This window comes from Sorex araneus, chromosome 5 (genome assembly GCF_027595985.1).
Source record: "Sorex araneus isolate mSorAra2 chromosome 5, mSorAra2.pri, whole genome shotgun sequence".
In the NCBI taxonomy this organism is placed as follows: Eukaryota; Metazoa; Chordata; class Mammalia; order Eulipotyphla; family Soricidae; genus Sorex; species Sorex araneus.
The window spans coordinates 145,061,046-145,077,619 of NC_073306.1; the positions used below are offsets into that span (position 1 = coordinate 145,061,046).

At 61.0% G+C, this 16,574-nt stretch overlaps 3 protein-coding genes and 1 non-coding gene across 9 annotated transcripts in view; 1 reads left to right on the forward strand and 3 right to left on the reverse strand.

The window, feature by feature from the left end:
* Window positions 1–523: 523 nt before the first annotated feature.
* TADA2B (transcriptional adaptor 2B) lies at window positions 524–7,516 on the reverse strand. The gene is made up of 2 exons (XM_055138375.1): window positions 7,186–7,516; window positions 524–2,376 (listed from the first exon to the last, which is right to left on the reverse strand). The coding sequence occupies exons 1-2, from the start codon at window positions 7,453–7,455 to the stop codon at window positions 1,384–1,386; spliced, it is 1,263 nt and encodes a 420-aa protein (XP_054994350.1). The 5' UTR covers window positions 7,456–7,516; the 3' UTR covers window positions 524–1,383.
* A 334-nt stretch (window positions 7,517–7,850) lies between these two features.
* CCDC96 (coiled-coil domain containing 96) lies at window positions 7,851–13,618 on the forward strand. Of its 2 annotated transcripts, XR_008630198.1 has the most exons (2): window positions 7,851–10,215; window positions 11,897–13,618. XR_008630198.1 is itself a non-coding variant. In XM_055138373.1 (1 exon), the coding sequence occupies exon 1, from the start codon at window positions 8,065–8,067 to the stop codon at window positions 9,844–9,846; it is 1,782 nt and encodes a 593-aa protein (XP_054994348.1). In that variant the 5' UTR covers window positions 7,851–8,064; the 3' UTR covers window positions 9,847–10,255. The 2 variants fall into 2 exon arrangements, 1 of the variants encoding a protein (XP_054994348.1); XM_055138373.1 differs by lacking the exon at window positions 11,897–13,618 and having other exon boundaries at window positions 7,851–10,255.
* On the reverse strand, window positions 11,472–11,575 carry LOC129405244 (U6 spliceosomal RNA). Its single transcript, XR_008630427.1, has one exon. It is a non-coding gene; the product is annotated as a U6 spliceosomal RNA (small nuclear RNA).
* An 829-nt stretch (window positions 13,619–14,447) lies between the features above and the next one.
* Window positions 14,448–16,574, reverse strand: part of TBC1D14 (TBC1 domain family member 14) — a 48,828-nt gene continuing 46,701 nt past the window's right edge. For all 5 annotated transcript variants that reach the window (XM_055138366.1, XM_055138367.1, XM_055138365.1 and 2 more), the window contains one exon: window positions 14,448–15,879. In XM_055138366.1, the coding sequence (XP_054994341.1) occupies window positions 15,814–15,879 (66 nt within the window). In that variant the 3' untranslated portion in view covers window positions 14,448–15,813. The remainder of the gene's footprint in view (window positions 15,880–16,574) is intronic.

The window sequence follows — 16,574 nt, forward strand, 5'->3', positions numbered from 1 at the left end:
CCGAGGAGTCTTCGGACCTTCCAGAGGACATTCTCGTGCCTCAGCGGCCATGGCCACAGCCACCTGGGCTGCACACATTTATAGGGATCTGTGTTTCCCAAGTGTAATGACTCTTAAATCATTTTATATAAAAATAAAACTAAATTTAAAACCTCATCAAACTAAGCTGCTGTTGAGAGAAGCAGTGGAGACAGGAATCGCAGAGACCAGCAGTCCAACCAGCTGGTGTTCCAGGTGCCCAAAGCCGCCCCCCCAACCCCCCAGCAGGATTCCAGGGGCCAGGATGTTACCCAGGGACCCAGGGAGAAGCACCGTCGACTGTCACTGCGGGGACAAGTGGAGGCGGCCTCCCGCTCAGCAGACTTAAGACTGTCACCAGGGCCCTTGCGTCTCATAGCTTACAGTGATGCCCCTGTGAGGGCCTGGAAATGTTCCTTAATGCTGAACACTGCCTAGGGAAGACAGGGTAGAAGAAAGGAAAAGGCACCAGAATTAGGAATTAAGGAAGTCCTTGGAAATGAGGTCTCTTTCTTTCAAATAACTTTAATGTAACTTCAAGCCCAAACATTCTGGGAGGTAAACAGTCTGGGTGAGGGGGCAGAAGGGACCCCTGGGGTGTCTGGTCACTCCCACTCTAAAGCAGGGCCTTGGACAGGAGACCCCTGAGCAGCCGGAAGACAAAGGGCTTCCTCGAGTTCCAGAAGGAAGGTACCGTGTGCGTCCTTGGGAGCAGGCCCCTGAAAATCTCTGGCATAGGACTGGGCACAGACTCGCCCTTGGCCAGAGCTGCTGCTGGCTGGCCCAGCACAGCCGCCACTCGCTGGGCAGCCGTCAGCATTTCGCTGAGAAAGGTACTTAAGGTACTTGCAACTGGGAAGAGGCCCAGAAGCAGGCGGCGCCTGAGCTCGAACCCGCCTGGACGAAGACGGAAGCAGCAGGAAGCACCCCCACCCCCAAGAAAGCTGGCTCAGATTCTGGCAGTCCACCCCACCCCACTCCTAGCGTGCATCCCCAGAGCGCCCGTCCAGGAGCCAGGGAGCTTGCACATGTGCCGGGGCCCTCGGGAGGCTCGGGGAGCCTGCTGGGACCTGCCCCACCCCATCTAAAGTGCCACGTGCGGGGGAGGGGGCCCCCGGGGGGCCGTGTCACAGGGAACGTGGGCTGGCAGCCCAGCAGTCTGTACAGAACAAGAGTGCTCCCTAACGAAGGGGGGGCCAGTCCATTGGGAGCCCCCCCCATGCTCGAAGGGCAAGTCCCTGGAAGCGGCTTCAGGATCGAGTGGACACAGATCCCTGCCGCCCAGCAGCGGGACGCCCCTCGCTGGCAGAGGCCCTGCAGGAATCCATCTGTCAGAGAGCCCCCCGCTCCTGGCGTGCACCCGGCCTAGGAGGCGTCCCTGGATATCCAGCCGCTCTCCGTGAGGAAGGTCAACACCCTTTTCTTGAGGACCCTGTCCAGGTAGCTGGGGAGGCGGCTCTTGGAGGGGATGCCCTGCCGCTTCTGGAGGTGGTCTTTGATGATGATGGTCTTCACCGTCACGTAGCGGGCAGGGCTCAGGTTCAGGGAGCTGCACAGCACCTTCTCGCGGTCCGACAAGAGCTCAAAGCCTGGAAGGTTCTCGATGGCCGCGAACTCGCTGTCCTTGCCGTCCTCCTTCCCACGTTTGGAGCCGGCGCTGTTCTTGTTCTCCTTCCTCTTCTCCCGCTTGTGCCTGGCCGCCTCGTACTCGGCCGACTCCTCCATCTTGGTGATGCCATTGCGCCGATACCTCTGCAGTTCTCGAATCTTCGCCCGCAGCATCTTCTCTTTGTGCATGTTCTCAAACAGGTCATCGAACTCCTTGCACGACATGAACTGGTAGAGTGGTCGCAGCTTGAGCCGCAGCTCCTTCTCCTCCTTGGTGATCTTGCGCTTGGGCACCTTTTCCTTCTCCTTCTTGTCCTTGCCCAGGAAGGCGGGCACCAAGTTGTAGTCACGGGCGATGTTCTTGCGCCGCTGCCGTTCCCGCAGCTTCCGCACATACATGTCTACGTGGGCGCGCTTGAGCTCGATCTCCACATCGTCGTCGTCATAGTTGACCGAGAGCCCGCTGATGAGCGCCTCGGCGTCCTGGTCGTACTCGATCTCGTAGTCATCCCGCAGCGGCATGTACCCGAGCTGCTGCTGCTCGGCCACCGAGATGTCTAGGGGAGGCAAGGGGGTGGTGAGGCTGGGCGAGAGGGGGCCCCCACTGGGGCACGTGTGGTCGGTCACCCGGTTGGGGATGGTGTCGGGGATGCAGGCCTTCCCCAGGTTGCCGTGGATGTACATGCTTACATAGTGCTCCATCACTTCCTGCGGGGTCCGGGAGGCACCCACGTGAGCTGCCATATCTTCCTGCAATGACCAAGACCGGAAGTTAGCGTCAATGTCAGACCTGAGACAGAGCACGGCAGTACAGGAAGGGGCAGGCCTGCGAGGTCGTGCCCTCCACTGCCCCGCCTGCAGTCCGCACCCAGGTAGGGGAGCTGCATTTCGCCAGCTTGAGCAGGGAGGCTGGTGGGTGCTGTGGCTGCAGACGGTCACGGCAAGTGTCAGCCCGTGATTCATGGGAGGAAACCATTCGGCCCCTCAACCTTTTCCTTCTGCCAAGAGGCCTCTTCCTCCAAGTCAACCGCTAAAGCCACTTCAGAGAGCCACAGCCAGGCACCCTGTCCGCTCTCACGGCTCCAGAACATGGGGAGTCTGCATCCCCCAGAAGCTACCCTGGAGATCAGGGACCTGGACATGCAGTGGCTGGCACTGACCACAGCTGGGCAGAAACGGGAGCTCAGGGCACGCTGCTTGCTCCTGAAACCAAACCCAGCTCAGCCACCACACTGCCCAGGATGGTCATCTCTGCTTAGAACTTCGGTCACAAGGAGTAAGGGCGGGGAGGGCGGTAGCTCTGCCCAGCCCAACACTGACACCAGGAAGTGGCCGTGTGCAGGCTCGTCTCCCACGCTTACTGCCTGCCCTCTGCAGGGCACAGCCGGGCCTGCTGCTGTTGGCTCCAGACTCCGCCATGAGGCCCTTGCACGGCTCACTCAGACCCGAATCCACAAGCCCCGGCCCAGCTCCCCCGGGGTGGGGTGCCCACTTTGGGAAACACCATTTGAGATGCAAAGGAAGGACCTGCCTGGGAATCAGGGCAGTCAGCTCCCGGTGGGGGCTGTGGCGTGTGCAAGGGAAATCCCCTAGTCGATGCTGCTGCTGCAGGTACGAGGCGCCTGAGTACTGGAGCCCAAGTGACAGGGCGCTGTGCAACGCAGCTGGCCGCATGCCGCCATCTTTCCACTCTCTTGGGTCCCGAGCATACGTGAGGGCTTGCACGAGGGCAGGAGACAGGTGTGCAGTCAGTGACCTGTGGCCGTATGGGCAGAGCCGGGAGGGTCAATGGCCCCCTTTGATCCAGCACTTCTCAGGTTACTCCTGGAGAGCCTGGGGGACCCAACCGGGGTCAGTCTGTCCATGCCTGGTATTTCCATGACACACTGGCACGGCTTCATGAAGGAACCAGCCCACTCAGAGCCTTTGGCCCCGCATCCGGAGAGCCAGACAGCCCAACCTGCTAAGGATTATTCGAGAATACCATGCCAGCCTGCGTCGGGTGCCAGATAGAGGCCAGCGAAGCTATAAGCGCTTCACTATCGGAGAAAAGTGAAATAGGGTTTCACTTTCTGAAACTTTTTTTTTTTGGGGGGGTTGGGGCCACACCTGGCAATGCTCAGGGATTACTCCTGACAGTGTTGGGGGGGGGGCTCTGGTGCTGGGGACGGACCCTGGCTCGCCGCATGCCAGGCATGCACCCTATCCGATGTACTACAGCTCCAGTCCAAGTTGAGCCGGGTTTTAATGTCAAACTCTGCCTCAAGTCCTCAGTCTAAGGAGTCTGGGGCTTTTGTCTGAAACATTCACCTAGAAAGCCAGAGACTGACCCGCCCCCGTGGTGGCAAAGGACAAACTGCAAAGCACTGCGGCAGGGCAGGGCGCTCCCAGGGAGCCTGGAACCTGAGGCTGTGCTGAGGAGCCCCGCACAACACAGCTACTCCCTGGGTGACATGAGAGGTCACACCCCAGAGGGGCAAATGCCCGAGGCAGCACGGACAGCACAGCTGGCACTCCCCGAGGCAGTCAAATCCAGTGAGCAGCTCCGACCCAGTAAGGACCCAGACAGGCTTCAAGCTGACTGGCAACAGCCCAGCTCCTGCAGCCTGTCCCCGGCCTCCACTGCCGCCGCCACAGGCCAGGGTGACACTATGTCTCTCAGCCACATGGGGACGGATGTGGCAGGGACTCCCCAGCTCCCCCAGGAAATGTACCCCCCGGAGCCAACACACAATGTCAGGTGGTTCCCCCTTTGGAACGGGCAAGGAGATCTGGCGCGCTGCCCTCGGCACCTGAGCAGGTGAGCCAGCAGCCTGGAGCCACTGCAGACGGGGCTGTGCCAGGGCCCAACCAGGCCCGTCCACAGCTGGCGCCATCTGCCTGCCCCACAGCTCGCTCTGCTCCCCTCCCACTGTCCTCCAGACCCCATATCCTGGGGTAATGGGGGCCCAATCGGGGCCAGGCCTGCTCTGGTCCCCCTCTGCAGCTTGAGGCAAGAGCGACTCCACACCCATCCCAGTGCTCGGGATTACTCCTGGCAGACTCGGGGGACCACCATGTGGGGTGGCAGGGATTGAACCCAGGCCTACTATGGCTCCGGCCACAGTCCCAGTCGTAGTTAAAGGGCAGGGCCACCTGCTGGGACTTGAGCCCCCTGCTATGCGTGGCCACTTCCTCACCCTGAAGCCTCTCAGCTCGCTCACCTGCTGTGACTGGGCTGGGGAAGGGCCATGAGAAACGGCAGCTGGTGGTGGGATCTCCAGACAGAAGGGAGGCCCCTTCCCATCAGGCATCCCTTAAGCACCCAGCCCCAGAAGGGGAGGGCCCTAGCCCCGGGCAACAAAGACAGGAGGCAATTTTAGGGGCCACAGACAGTATAGAAGCGGAGAGGCCTGCCTTGCAAAGCGCTGACCTGGATTCGGTGCCTGGCACATCAGGACCCCTGAACACAGGAGGCTACGGCCCACCAAAGCAATGAGTAACAAAACGGGTGATTTTAGGGCAGGAGAGGCAGTGTCAGGCTCATCGGACGGCCCGCAGCTGCCGAGTCAGCATCTCAGGCCTGACACCACAACCCAGCCGGAGTCGGCCCTGAACCCTGAGCACGGCTGGTGTGACACTGTCTGCCCACCATTTTATGGCAATTTTGCCACCCCCCCCCCCAAAACAAACCCAAATTAAAAAAAATCAGGAACTGAAATGAAGTGGCAATGTCTTCCTCGCATTAGCCGCCGGTGAACTGGGAGTGTCTGACGGCTGCAGCTGGGCTGACAGAAACGCAAACTTGCACAGGAAGTGGAGGCAGGTGTCTGGCCCTACCTCTTGCCCCCAACCCAGCAGGGCCTCTGCTCCTCAGACACCCACATACCCCGCGCCTGCGGAGATGCCTGAGGGGCTCGACACTCAGGCGATGCTGACAGAATGCAGCGAGCTCTGGGCGTGGAGGCCAATGTCCAGGGACCTGTGCCCTATGCGCACACTGGGCAAGAACAGGCACCTGCTCAGAACCCCCATGCACTTGTGCACCACAGGGGGTCCCCCTCCCCCCACCAGCTTGGATACAGGGGAACTTGGTGGGTTTTTTGGGGGGAGCCACAACTGGCAAGACACCTCAGGAATGACTCCTCACCCCTGGCAGTGCTGGGGGTGGAGGGAAGGGCTGGCTCTGTCCTGCTCCCGCCCCAGACCCTGGCAGCCAGCACTCAGCGGGGGGTGGGGGGGGGGTCCAGAACCTGAAAACCTCTGCACCAAGCTTCAAAGCTCACGAGCCCCTGCCCCAAGTCAGGCAGCCCTGACCAGGGTCTTCACCTGCTCCCAGCGAACAAGGCTGTGCGGCTCAAACACGCCGGCACCCGCCCCTGCACCCGCCCGTCAAGGCGTGGCCTCGCCCATCCCCTCTGCCTGGGAGCCCCAGGGAGTGGGTCACCACCCCTGGTCGCTGTCTCCCCACCCGCAGACCCCTGCAGTTCAGAACTTGCTCCTGTCCCGTTCTCCTCCGCGGGGCTGGGTCTCTGCCTGTCTGAGCTGGCCAGAACACACTTGGGGCGTGCACTTGGCCCCGCGTGAACCCCCCGTCCCTGCTCCTAGCCTGCTCTCTGCCAACAGCGGAGACTCCTGGTGGCATGGGAGCCCACGAGGCAGGCATGCAGCAGGTGTGGACTCACTGGCCGGGAGCCCACAGTGGGCAGCTCACAGCGGTGGCCGTGTCCCAAGTGGGACAGACTCGAGGCTGAAGGCGCGACTCATGTGACTGACTCTGGGCTTCGAGACTCACTGCACCATGGCACCTGCAAAGCCACTGCTCACCCCGGCCCGGACTACGGGGTGAGAAGGGGTCAGTTCTGGGGCCAAGGATGCGAGGGCCCAATTTAAGTCCGCAGCCCAAGGGAGGTGTGCAGAAGAGTGGTGAGGACTTGGTACCCCAAGGCTGGAGGGGCCCCTGGAGTAGGCACCACAGGAGAAATAGCTGGCAGCAGCGGGCACCAGCCGTGCCCCACTGATAGGCTGGTAGGTGGGGCAAGAGCGGGCAGCTGGGGGTGTGGGCACCAGAGAGAGGGCTGGGTTCGCTCCCCGGGCAGTGGACACGCAACAGAGGGCCAGCCAGCTGGGCAGAGGGCACCGGAGACGGACTGATAAGAGACAAAAGAACTAGCTCCCGGCCGGCAGAGCTCCCTGGGCAGTGTCTGGGGGGAGAGTGCGGCCTGTCCTCTCCAGGACCCCCGGTGGGAGCGAGGGGCGCGGCCGGCCAGGGCAGCCGAGACTGTCCTTCCTCTCACGCAGGCAGCACGCGGGGCAGCACTGGGCCGGGCCCCCGGAAGCGGGCCGGGGGTGAGCGCCCTCGCAGGCTGTCCAGGTGGGCAGCGCCGGCCGGCCTGTGTGTGGGGGGGGGGGCAGGCCGCGCGGGTCCGGGCAGGTGGCGGCCCCGAGCCCGGTGCGCCGGCCGTCCGGCCGTCCGTCCGTCCGTCCGTCCGTCCTCGCGGGGGCGCTGCGGCGCGGGGGCGCCGGGCCCGGCCGGCCGGGCGGGCGGTGACCTTGGGCGGGCCCGCGCCCCGCACTCACCCAGTTGCCGAAGCCGAACTGCTCGATGGCGTCCAGCAGCAGCTGCTCCTCGCGGCTGGTCCAGCCGCCCTCGGCCTCGGGCCCCCAGAGCGTGAAGCGGCCGCCGTCCACCAGCTGGTAGCCGTGGTAGCGCCGGTGGTGGCCGATCTCGGCGCCCGCCGAGAAGCACTCGGGGCACAGCTCGATGTCCTGGCACTCGGTGCAGCGGAAGCGCAGCGGGCTCACCTCGGCCAGGCAGTACACGCAGTACTTCTTCCCCAGCTCCGCCATCTTCCCCCGCCCGCCGCCCGCGCCCGCCGCCGCCGCCGCCCCGGCGCCCGCCGCGCTCGCCGCCGCCGCCGCCGCCGCCGCCGCGCACGGGCAACCGCCTCCCGCCGCGCCCGCCGCCGCGCCGCCGCCGCCGCCGGCCAGCCGGGCCGCGTCCCGCCTCAGCACGCAGGCGCCCTCGGGCCCGGCCCGGCCGCCGCCGCCGCCGCCGCCGCAGCCGCCGTCGCTCCGCCGCATCGCGCAGGCGCCACGGCGCGGCCGCCCCCGCCCCGGCGCCGCGCTGCGCCTGCGCGCCCCTCGCGCCGCCGGCCGCCGCCTCGCGCAGCGCCGGGCCGACGCCCCGCCCCAGGGCGGCTTGGGAACGCGGCGGCCAGGGAGCCGGGCCGGGGAGGCCAGTCCCCCGCGGCGCGAGCCGACGCCGGCGCCCAATCCGCTCCGCCCGGAGTGCGCTCCCCGCGTGCTATTGGCCCTCCCTTTTCCGGGGGCGGGGCTAGGAGAAGGGCGTCGGGCTCGCGTCTGGCCAATCGGCGGGCGCGAAGCGCGCGCCCCTGGTTGCCCCTGGAAACCTAACAGCGGCGGCCGGGAAGGTGGCGTGAGCCCAGCCGGAGCAAAATGGACAGCGCCCCTGGGCCCCCGGACGACTCGGAGGAGGAAAATAGGGACACCCCGGAAGGCGGGGGCAGCTCCGGCCTCCAGTCCGCGACCGAACTGGCCTGGTCGGTCTCGGGGTCGGAAGCGGGGGCCGCAGAGGCCTCGGAGGAAATCGCCCTACAAGCAGCGGTCCCCGAGGCCTGGGAGGAACCGGCGGCCGCGGAGGCGGAGGGAGAGGAGGGGTCGGGGGCGTCGGAAGAGCCAGCCCAGGCCCAGGCGGAGTCCGAGGAGCAGGAGAAGCCGGCGAGGACAGCCGGGGATGAGGCCGAGGAGACAGCCCAACCGCTGTCCGAAGGCGAGGCCGAGGAAGCCGAGGCCGGGGAGGAAGAGGAGGAAGAGCAAGCGGAGGAGGAGATAGAGCAGGAGCTGGAGGAAGAGAAGAGCAAGAAGGAGGCGGCGGCGGCCGAAAAGGAGGAGGTGGAGGAGAACCAGGAGGAGGAGGAGGAGGAGGAGGAAGAGGAGGAGGAGGCTGCGGCAGCGTATCTGCTGCGGAGGAAGAAAAGCCTGCCCCGGGGCGCCCTCTCCGAGGCAGTGACAGCCCGCAAGGAGGCGGTGCCCGGGGAGGAGGAGCTCGAGGGCGGCGAGGAAGAGGAGGAAGAGGAGGGGGCGGCTGACAGATTAACGCCGGCGTCAGTGCAGAAGGGGCACGTGTACGGGGAGCGCCCCGAGGAGGAGCAGGGGCCGGAGGAGGGGGAAGGCAAGGCGTGGGTCCCGGAGACGGAGAAAGAGCAGGAGGAGCAGCTGCGCTTGGAGCTCATCCAACAGTACAACGCGCTGATGGCCGAGCGCAGCCGCTACCAGCGCTACAACTTCTTCTTGCAGTATAAGATCAGCGAAGCGCTGCGCAGGAAGGGCCAGGACGCCGTCGCCGCCGCCGCCGAGACGGACAAGGTGGCCGAGGAGTCCCCCGAGAAGGAGCAGACCTACCTGGGCTACGTGGCCATGCTGGAGGACCTGCGGAAGCAGCAGGCGGACGATCTGGACTGGTACCACCAGGAGCTGGAGCAGCTGAAGCAGCAGTGCAGGTACACGCTGGAGCAGGCCGACAAGGACTGGAGAAGGTTCCAGGCCCTGAAGAAACAGGTGGTGATGCAGGCCATGGGCAGCTGCCGGATGACAGGCGGGCGGCAGGAGGCGCTGCGGCAGGTGGAGCAGATCCAGGCACTGGAGGACAGGAAGGAGAAGGAGATGAGCGCTGTGAGGCTGGAGAACGTGCAGCTGAAGCAGTGCTTGGTGCACTTCGAGACCAGGATGAGGGCCCAGGAGGACCTGACCCAGGGCCTGCACCTCATCGACTTTGAGCAGCTGAAGATCGAGAACCAGACGTATAACGAGAAGGTGGAGGAGCGGAACGAGGAGCTCCTGAAGCTGCGCAGCAAGGTCAGCAACAACGTGCAGACAGTGACGCACGTGAAGGAGAAGCTGCACTTCGTGGACAGAGAGAACATGAGCAAGAAGGTGCAGCTGCAGGAAATGGAGGAGCAGGTGGCCCTCCGGAGGGACATCCTGACCAAGACCAAGCAAGCCCGCGACAGCCTGCGGTTGGAGAACATCAAGCTGAACCAGAGGTGTGGGCTCCTGGGCAAGCACACGCTCCTCCAGGACCTGGAGGACAAGGTGGACAAGACGGAGCTGCTCAGGGAGCGGCTGGAGTCGCTGAAGCGGCACCACGCCAGCCTCATGCTGTCCTGCAGGGGCATGAAGCAGAAGATCAGGGAGGCCAAGGCCTTTGTCCCCTCCTGAGTGATGGAGAAGACGTGCTGCCAGCTGATGGCTGTGCACTCAAGAGTGTCAGCCACAAGCTCTGTCCAGGGCCCCTGATACTCGGGATGGAGCCACATTTTGTCACAATCCCAAACTTGCTGCTCCCCCAAGTGCCTGCACTGGCCGAGAGCAGCACTTTACTATGGATTCTGCGGACTGGACTGGAGATGCAGCCAGAGTCACCCGAAGGGACTGGCGATCTAAGAAGCTGTCCAAAGTCTTTCGCAAGTGACCCCAGGATATTGATGGCCCCTTCAAACTGAGAAGGATGCTTCCTCTCGCATGTGCAGGAGGGTTTAAAAGTTCAACCAGTGGGCTGGGTCCCCTCCACGCCCGCAAAAGCTGCTGGTGATTAAGCTAATTATTAAAATTACCCTTGAAATATGAATGTGGTTTTGATGACTGTCTATGAAAAACTGAGTTTCTTAGATTAAAATTGTTTCATAGGGACCAAAGACCTAGAGCAGGGACTAAGAAACTTGCTCGACACACACGGGTTGACCCTGGCAATGCATAAGATCTCCAATAGTATCACCAAGAGTGCTGGCTGAGCACAGAGCAGAGTAAGCCCTAAGCACTACAGGTGTAGCCCAAACACCAAGATAAAATTGTGTTTAAAAACGGGGGGGCTGGAGTGATAGCACAGTGGGTAGGGCGTTTGCCTTGCACACGGCTGACCCAGGTTTGGTTCCCAGCATCCCATATGGTCCCCCAAGCACCATCAGGAGTAATTCCTGAGTGCATGAGCCAGGAGTAACCCCCGTGCATCACCGAGTGTGACCCAAAAAATAAAATGAAAACAATAAGGGCCAGAACTCTAGTACAGTGGGTATGGTGCGTTGCCCTGTACGCGATCAACCTCTGTTCAATCCCCATCGTCCTGTCTGGTCCCTCAGCCCGCCAAGACTGCAGAGCCACGTGTGGCATAAAAACAAAAAGGAAATAGGAAAAAACTAAAAAGGGGGAAAAAGCTGAAGTTTCTTTGCTTTTTGGTGAAGAAAGGAGTGAACATTCACCTACATTTCTTCTCAGTAATATCTGGTATACATTATATATGGTATTTTCCTGGGTGGCTAAAGACATTCGTTGATCTGTACCAAAATAAGTGTTTTCCAGTGATGACCCACTGGTATTTTTCAAGAGCTGTATTTTCTTTTAAATCATTTTTATTGAGATACCAAGATTTACAATACTGTTACTCACACTTTTTTTTTTTTTTTTTTTTTTTTTTTTTTTTTTTTGCTTTTTGGGTCACACCTGGCGATGCACAGGGGTTACTCCTGGCTCTGCACTCAGGAATTACCCCTGGCCGTGCTCAGGGGACCATATGGGATGCTGGGATTTGAACCCGGGTCGGCCGCGTGCAAGGCAAACGCCCTACCCGCTGTGCTATCTCTCCAGCCCCATACTCACACTTTTAATGCATACATTGTGTCAACACCATATCCTTCAGAGAGACCCTGCTTCCCTCACCGGTGTCCCAAGGGCACACCCCAATCCCTAGTTCTATAAAACAAAATCTTTAGTTTCAATGACTTTGACCGTGTGTAAAAAATGTTTTTTGCTTCTTTTGGGAATATATCCAGAAACGGAATGGTTGGAATAAAAATATGGAACGCTTGACGAATTTGCATGTCATCCTTGTGCAGGGGCCATGCTAATCTCTGTATAGTTCCAATTTTAGTATATGTGCTGCCGAAGCGAGCACAAGAGCACAAGAGTGTATTTTTTTAAATTTTTTTGTTTTGAGGTCACACCTGGCAGTGCTCAGGGCTTATTCCTGATTCTGCGCTCTGCAATCACTTCTGGCGGGGTTCAGAGAATCATGTGGTGCCGGGGTTTGAATCTGGCTCGGTTGCGTGCAAGGTATGAGCGCTACTTGCTATACTGTCGCTCTGGCCCAAGAGTTGGCTTATTTTTAATTTTATTGTATTTTTTAAAATTTCAGGCACTGTTATTTGCAATATTGTTAATAACAGGGTCTTGTGCATGCAGTGAAGGCCACTGATGGTACTGTGTATTTTTCCAGGTGTGAATTAAACAAACAGAGGACTCAGCCCACAGGGACCCTTCTGTGTGCACCGGTAGAATGCCAGGACTTGATGCCCTCTGGGTGAGCCCATGATTTTACTCCAAATCAACAGTCACTTGTCTCTTCTGCCTCCTGTTCACGGAACAATGCCTGATGTTCTAGCACCTTCATCCAGAATCCAGAGTGAACACCTTCGCTTTCCTTTGGTGCTGTGGGAACTACTAGGGCCTTGGTTTCATTTCTCCCATCACAGAGTGAACTGGAGGTGGGGCTCAGGGTTAGACGCATGCTCACTCTCCCTCCTGGCGTGCAAATTCCTGCCTTCTGTCTCTGGTATGCATGTGCCTGCACTGGCTTTTCCCAGCTGGAAGCGGAATAGCTCGAGTTCGGCTGAATCCACTTACAAGTGGTCAGTTGGGAAATACCCCTTATTATTATATTTTTGCTTTTTGGGTCACACCCGGCAATGCACAGGGGTTACTCCTGGCTCTGCACTCAGGAATTACCCTTGGCGGTGCTTAGGGGACCATATGGGATGCTGGGAATCAAACCCGGGTTGGCCGCGTGCAAGGCAAACGCCCTACCCGCTGTGCTATTGCTCCAGCCCCTATCTCATAATTTTGATGACACAATTTTATTTCTAAAGTATGTTCCTTTAGAGGCCACTAAAGGTTGATTAAAATTCTAACCTGCATGGCCTGAATATGACTTTAAAAGAATATAGTCTTCTTGAGCTGCACATGCTCACCCTCATGCGCACGTGTTCATTCACACACACACACACACACACACACACACACACACACACACATACACTCCCTCTCTCATGCTCCCTTCCCACTGTTCAAGACTCTGAAGAAGTGAACTACTGGCTGATCATATCAGATCGCACTCTTTCTGCCTTGGGTAGTGCCCCCCAATCCTGCCCTTCTCCTCCATCCTGGAGAGGGCCCCAGGCGGGTGGGTGGCACCAGGCCCTTGGTGGTGGCAGCTCTGGGCTGCTCTCCTTGGCTCCCAGCTTACCTCTAGGGAGAACAAACTTATTATTCAGCCAACCTGGAGCCACTGGCTCCAACCCTTCCCCTTTCACTCGCGAGCAGACAGCAGCCTCGGCGGAGACCGGCCTTCGGGCCTGGCGTTCAGCGCGGGGTGGAGCCGAGGGAGCGCTTCACGCAGGAGATGCCACCACAGGAAGGAAGATCCTCACCCACTGCCCTGTGACCAAGGTTCTCTGGACTGAGATGAGAGGAGCGCGCTCATGGGACAGCTCCCTGCCCCTGCCAGGTCCCTGGGCTCGGGCACTGCCCATGTCCTCGGCTCAGGGGCCAGGGAGCTCTAACCCGGAGAAATGAAGACGGGGCCACGGGCTGTGCGTTAGCACCTGCCCTGCCGGCACTGAATCTGGAGCCTGTGGCCCAGGGCCTGAAATAAGCGGTACTTGCATGAAGCACGCATCCCAGAGGGCAGCCACATGGATGGAGGCGGGCAGGCTCAGTGATGGTCGGGCTGCCCAACAGATGATGTCCACAAGTCAAAGCTGCCTCGCATGCTCGGGGAGAAGGTAGCTCAGATAGAGAAGGGACCACCAAGTAAAGGATGCTTGGAGGGCCTGCTTGGGATGGGAGATGCGTGCTGAAAGTAGGCTATAGACCGAGCATGACGGCCACTTAGTACCTGTATCGAAAATCATAGCAACCAAAAGAGAGAATAAAAGGGAATGTGCCTGCCACAGAGCCAGGGGTGAGGCGTGGGGGTGGGGATGGCGGGAACATTGGCGGTGAAGAATGGGCACTGGTGGAGGGATGGGTACTGATCATCGTAAGTCTGTAACTGTACCTCACAGTATTCATTAAAAAAAATCAAAGCCGCTGACCCTAACCTGTGGACACCTGTGTTTGTGCAGGGTCTGATGGTGGCCCTGTCCCACCTGCCTCAGCAGGCCTCACCCAGACCTGAGCCAGCATGAGGGACCCAGCGCCAGGCTCTCAGGCGAGTGGGCAGCTGCCGGTGACGGAGTGGCTGAGAAAGCGCGGGAGAGGAAAGGGCTCTTTCCACGGGGGCCTGTGAGCCCCCAACCCACGCCTCAGGACAGGAGAGAGATGGCAAGTAGCTTGCAGTTTCTGCTCAGGTACGAGGGCGCAGGAAACTGAAGCTTCACTGGCGGGGACTTGGGGACACGAGCAGGCCGCCCTCCAAGGACCCCAGCAGCTATTTTGAGGGGGCACATGGAGGAGCTGGGCTTCTGGGGGGGGGCTTAGTCACAAATGGGAGGGGGAGGGAGGGGGCGGGAAGCAGCAGGAAGGGGGAGTGAACCCCCTGACCACACCATGAACTCCGAAGATGAGTGAATGTTTCACGGGGGGCAGAGCGGGGCAGGCACATCCTCTGCACTCAGGGCTCCCTCTGGCGGGCCTCAGTACACCGTATGTGGGGATGGGACTGAACCAGGCGAGTGCCGTCCCCTCAGCTACTTCTTGGGCCCCTCAAGGTCACGCGCCTGCTGTCCTCCCACGGGACCATTCATTTCAGTCACACCTGTGATCGCTGGTAAATTTTACATACTTTTTCTTTAATAAAACTGTAATTTACAATTCAAAAAAGTCTTCATTTGATACTTTACTAAATAAAAAGGCAATTGTACAAGCCGTCAGCACGGGGCAGACGCAGTGAGTGTCACCAGTTTCCACAGGAGCAAGTCTGAGGAGCCTGCAGCGCTGTGGTAGGAGCACGCCAACAAGGGAGTCTGTCTGCCAGCCCGTGTGTCCCTCTCTCGGTCCCCGACACTGAAAGGCCTCTCGGGAAGGCAGCCAGGCAGGGGCGCAGCAGGGCAGGAGGCTGGAAGACCTAAGGCTGCCTGCTGGGCCACAAGGGGACAGCGTGTTGGGGCTGCTGTTGGCAAGCGTCGTGGTCCTGCAGGCTGTGCCCGGGGAGGCCTGTCCGGCAGGAGGGAAGCAGCGCCCGACAGGAGCCGGGGGGCCCTGCCACTGCTGCCAGCACAGAACCTCTGGCGGTGCCACCATGGCTCTGGCTCCATCTGGCTCCCAGCTGCCCATGACACGAGAGGAGGGTGCTCTGGGCTGCTACTGTCGTGGTGACTGAGGAAAGGGTGCAGGAATGCTGCGGCCGAGTGGCGGGTTTCCGGGGCCTCACATGCCTTCGGCCACTCAGTGCCACAGCACTTTCCGAGACTTTCTACACCCACCCAAGCGCTTCACTCGTCACCCTGGCCACGCTTCCGCGGAGAGGGGAGCTGTGCGGGGAGTGGGGGCTGCTGGTGCCAACGGGGTACGCCAGGTGGCCTGGCCGGGGAATGCCTGAGAAAGGGTCACGGCACTTAGGGGTTACCCTGGCGCTCAAGGGATCAGGCAGACAGGCACGGGCAGGGCCGGGCCCTTCTGTGGCCCGAGGCTGGCCCTGTGTCCCTATGGGAGCAGCCCCCGATGGCCGCACAGAGACCCTCGCTGCAGGCTGGCTTGGGGGTCGGTCCAGCTGCCTTCGGCGTCTCAAGGTCAGAGTAAGTGGCAGCCGGGTCGGGTGGCCCGGCCCTGGGGCCCCTCTCGTGAGGTGGGAGCAACAGGCCGCTTCTGACGTGGTGGCCAGGCGTGTGGCTGGCGGCTCTGCCTCTCCCAACCTGTCCTCCTGCGCCTCGGCCAAGAAAGGGGACGGTCCTCTCTGGTCGTTGACATAAAAGCATCACAATTTAATGGGCTTTTGCTGCGAGGGGGGAGAAGTTGGCCACCACCCGGCTTCAGGGCCACTGGGTCCGTCCACATTGCTCTTTCGGCTCAGCACTGCCGGCGTCCTTCCTCCCCGTCCAAGCGCCGAGTCCCCGGGTCAAGGCCGGCTACAGGGCGAGGGCGCTGGCGGCAGTGTTTCTGGAAGCAGCCAGGAGGCGCCTGGCACAGGCCCGGTGGTCAGTGCCGGAGACATGGGCTGCCCCGCTCTAGCTCCCGGCTGTCCTTCTGCAGGGCACTCAGCACCTGGGGATCAAGGGCGGAGAGATGACGGGCGCCGCCATGGTCCCAGATCTGGAGCCCTCCCTCCGCCTGGCGCTCCCACCCCTGACGCAGGTGCCCAGGGTGCATGTGCCAGGCCCCCGAGCCCCATCTGCACCTCACCACAGCTCTCTGGATCTGGGAGCGGGCGCTGCCACCGAGTGGCCTTTCCAGAGACAACACTGGCCTCTTGCCCGTGCTGGCACCTGAACTGCCACAAGCTCGCCAGACACTGCAGGCACGTGCGCAATCCCCAACTGCCCGGGGCTGGATGTGCTCCCACCTCGGGAAGTGCCCTCCCCTCGGGAGCCGAGGGCAAAGGGCACACGTGTGATGGGTGTATGGAGTGGGTCTAAGTGTGTGCATGTGTGCGTATGTGGGACAGGTTGATACAAGCCTCCTGGACAAAGTAGGCACACACTGGGCACGCACACACCTGGACAGGCACACACTGGATACACACACACATGGGGGATACATACCCGGACAGACACACACCTGGACAGGCACACATGTGGGCACGCACACGCCTGAACACACAGGCCTGGCCATGGGGAGCATCCACCTCCAGTCAGGCAGGGGGCGCCCCTGAGGGCCAGGACAGCTCCGCAGGCAGGCACAGCTCCGAGCACTGCCACTGGGCCTTCCGCTCTGTGGTCAGCGTGACCCTTCACCCATGC

Coding starts and splice junctions, on each gene's coding strand:
- TADA2B (XM_055138375.1), bottom strand. CDS start 7,455: ATGGCGGAGCTGGGGAAGAAGTACTGCGTGTACTGCCTGGCCGAGGTG. Junction 2,377..7,185: donor AGTTCGGCTTCGGCAACTGG/GTGAGTGCGGGG, acceptor TGGTCATTGCAG/GAAGATATGGCAGCTCACGT.
- CCDC96 (XM_055138373.1), top strand. CDS start 8,065: ATGGACAGCGCCCCTGGGCCCCCGGACGACTCGGAGGAGGAAAATAGG.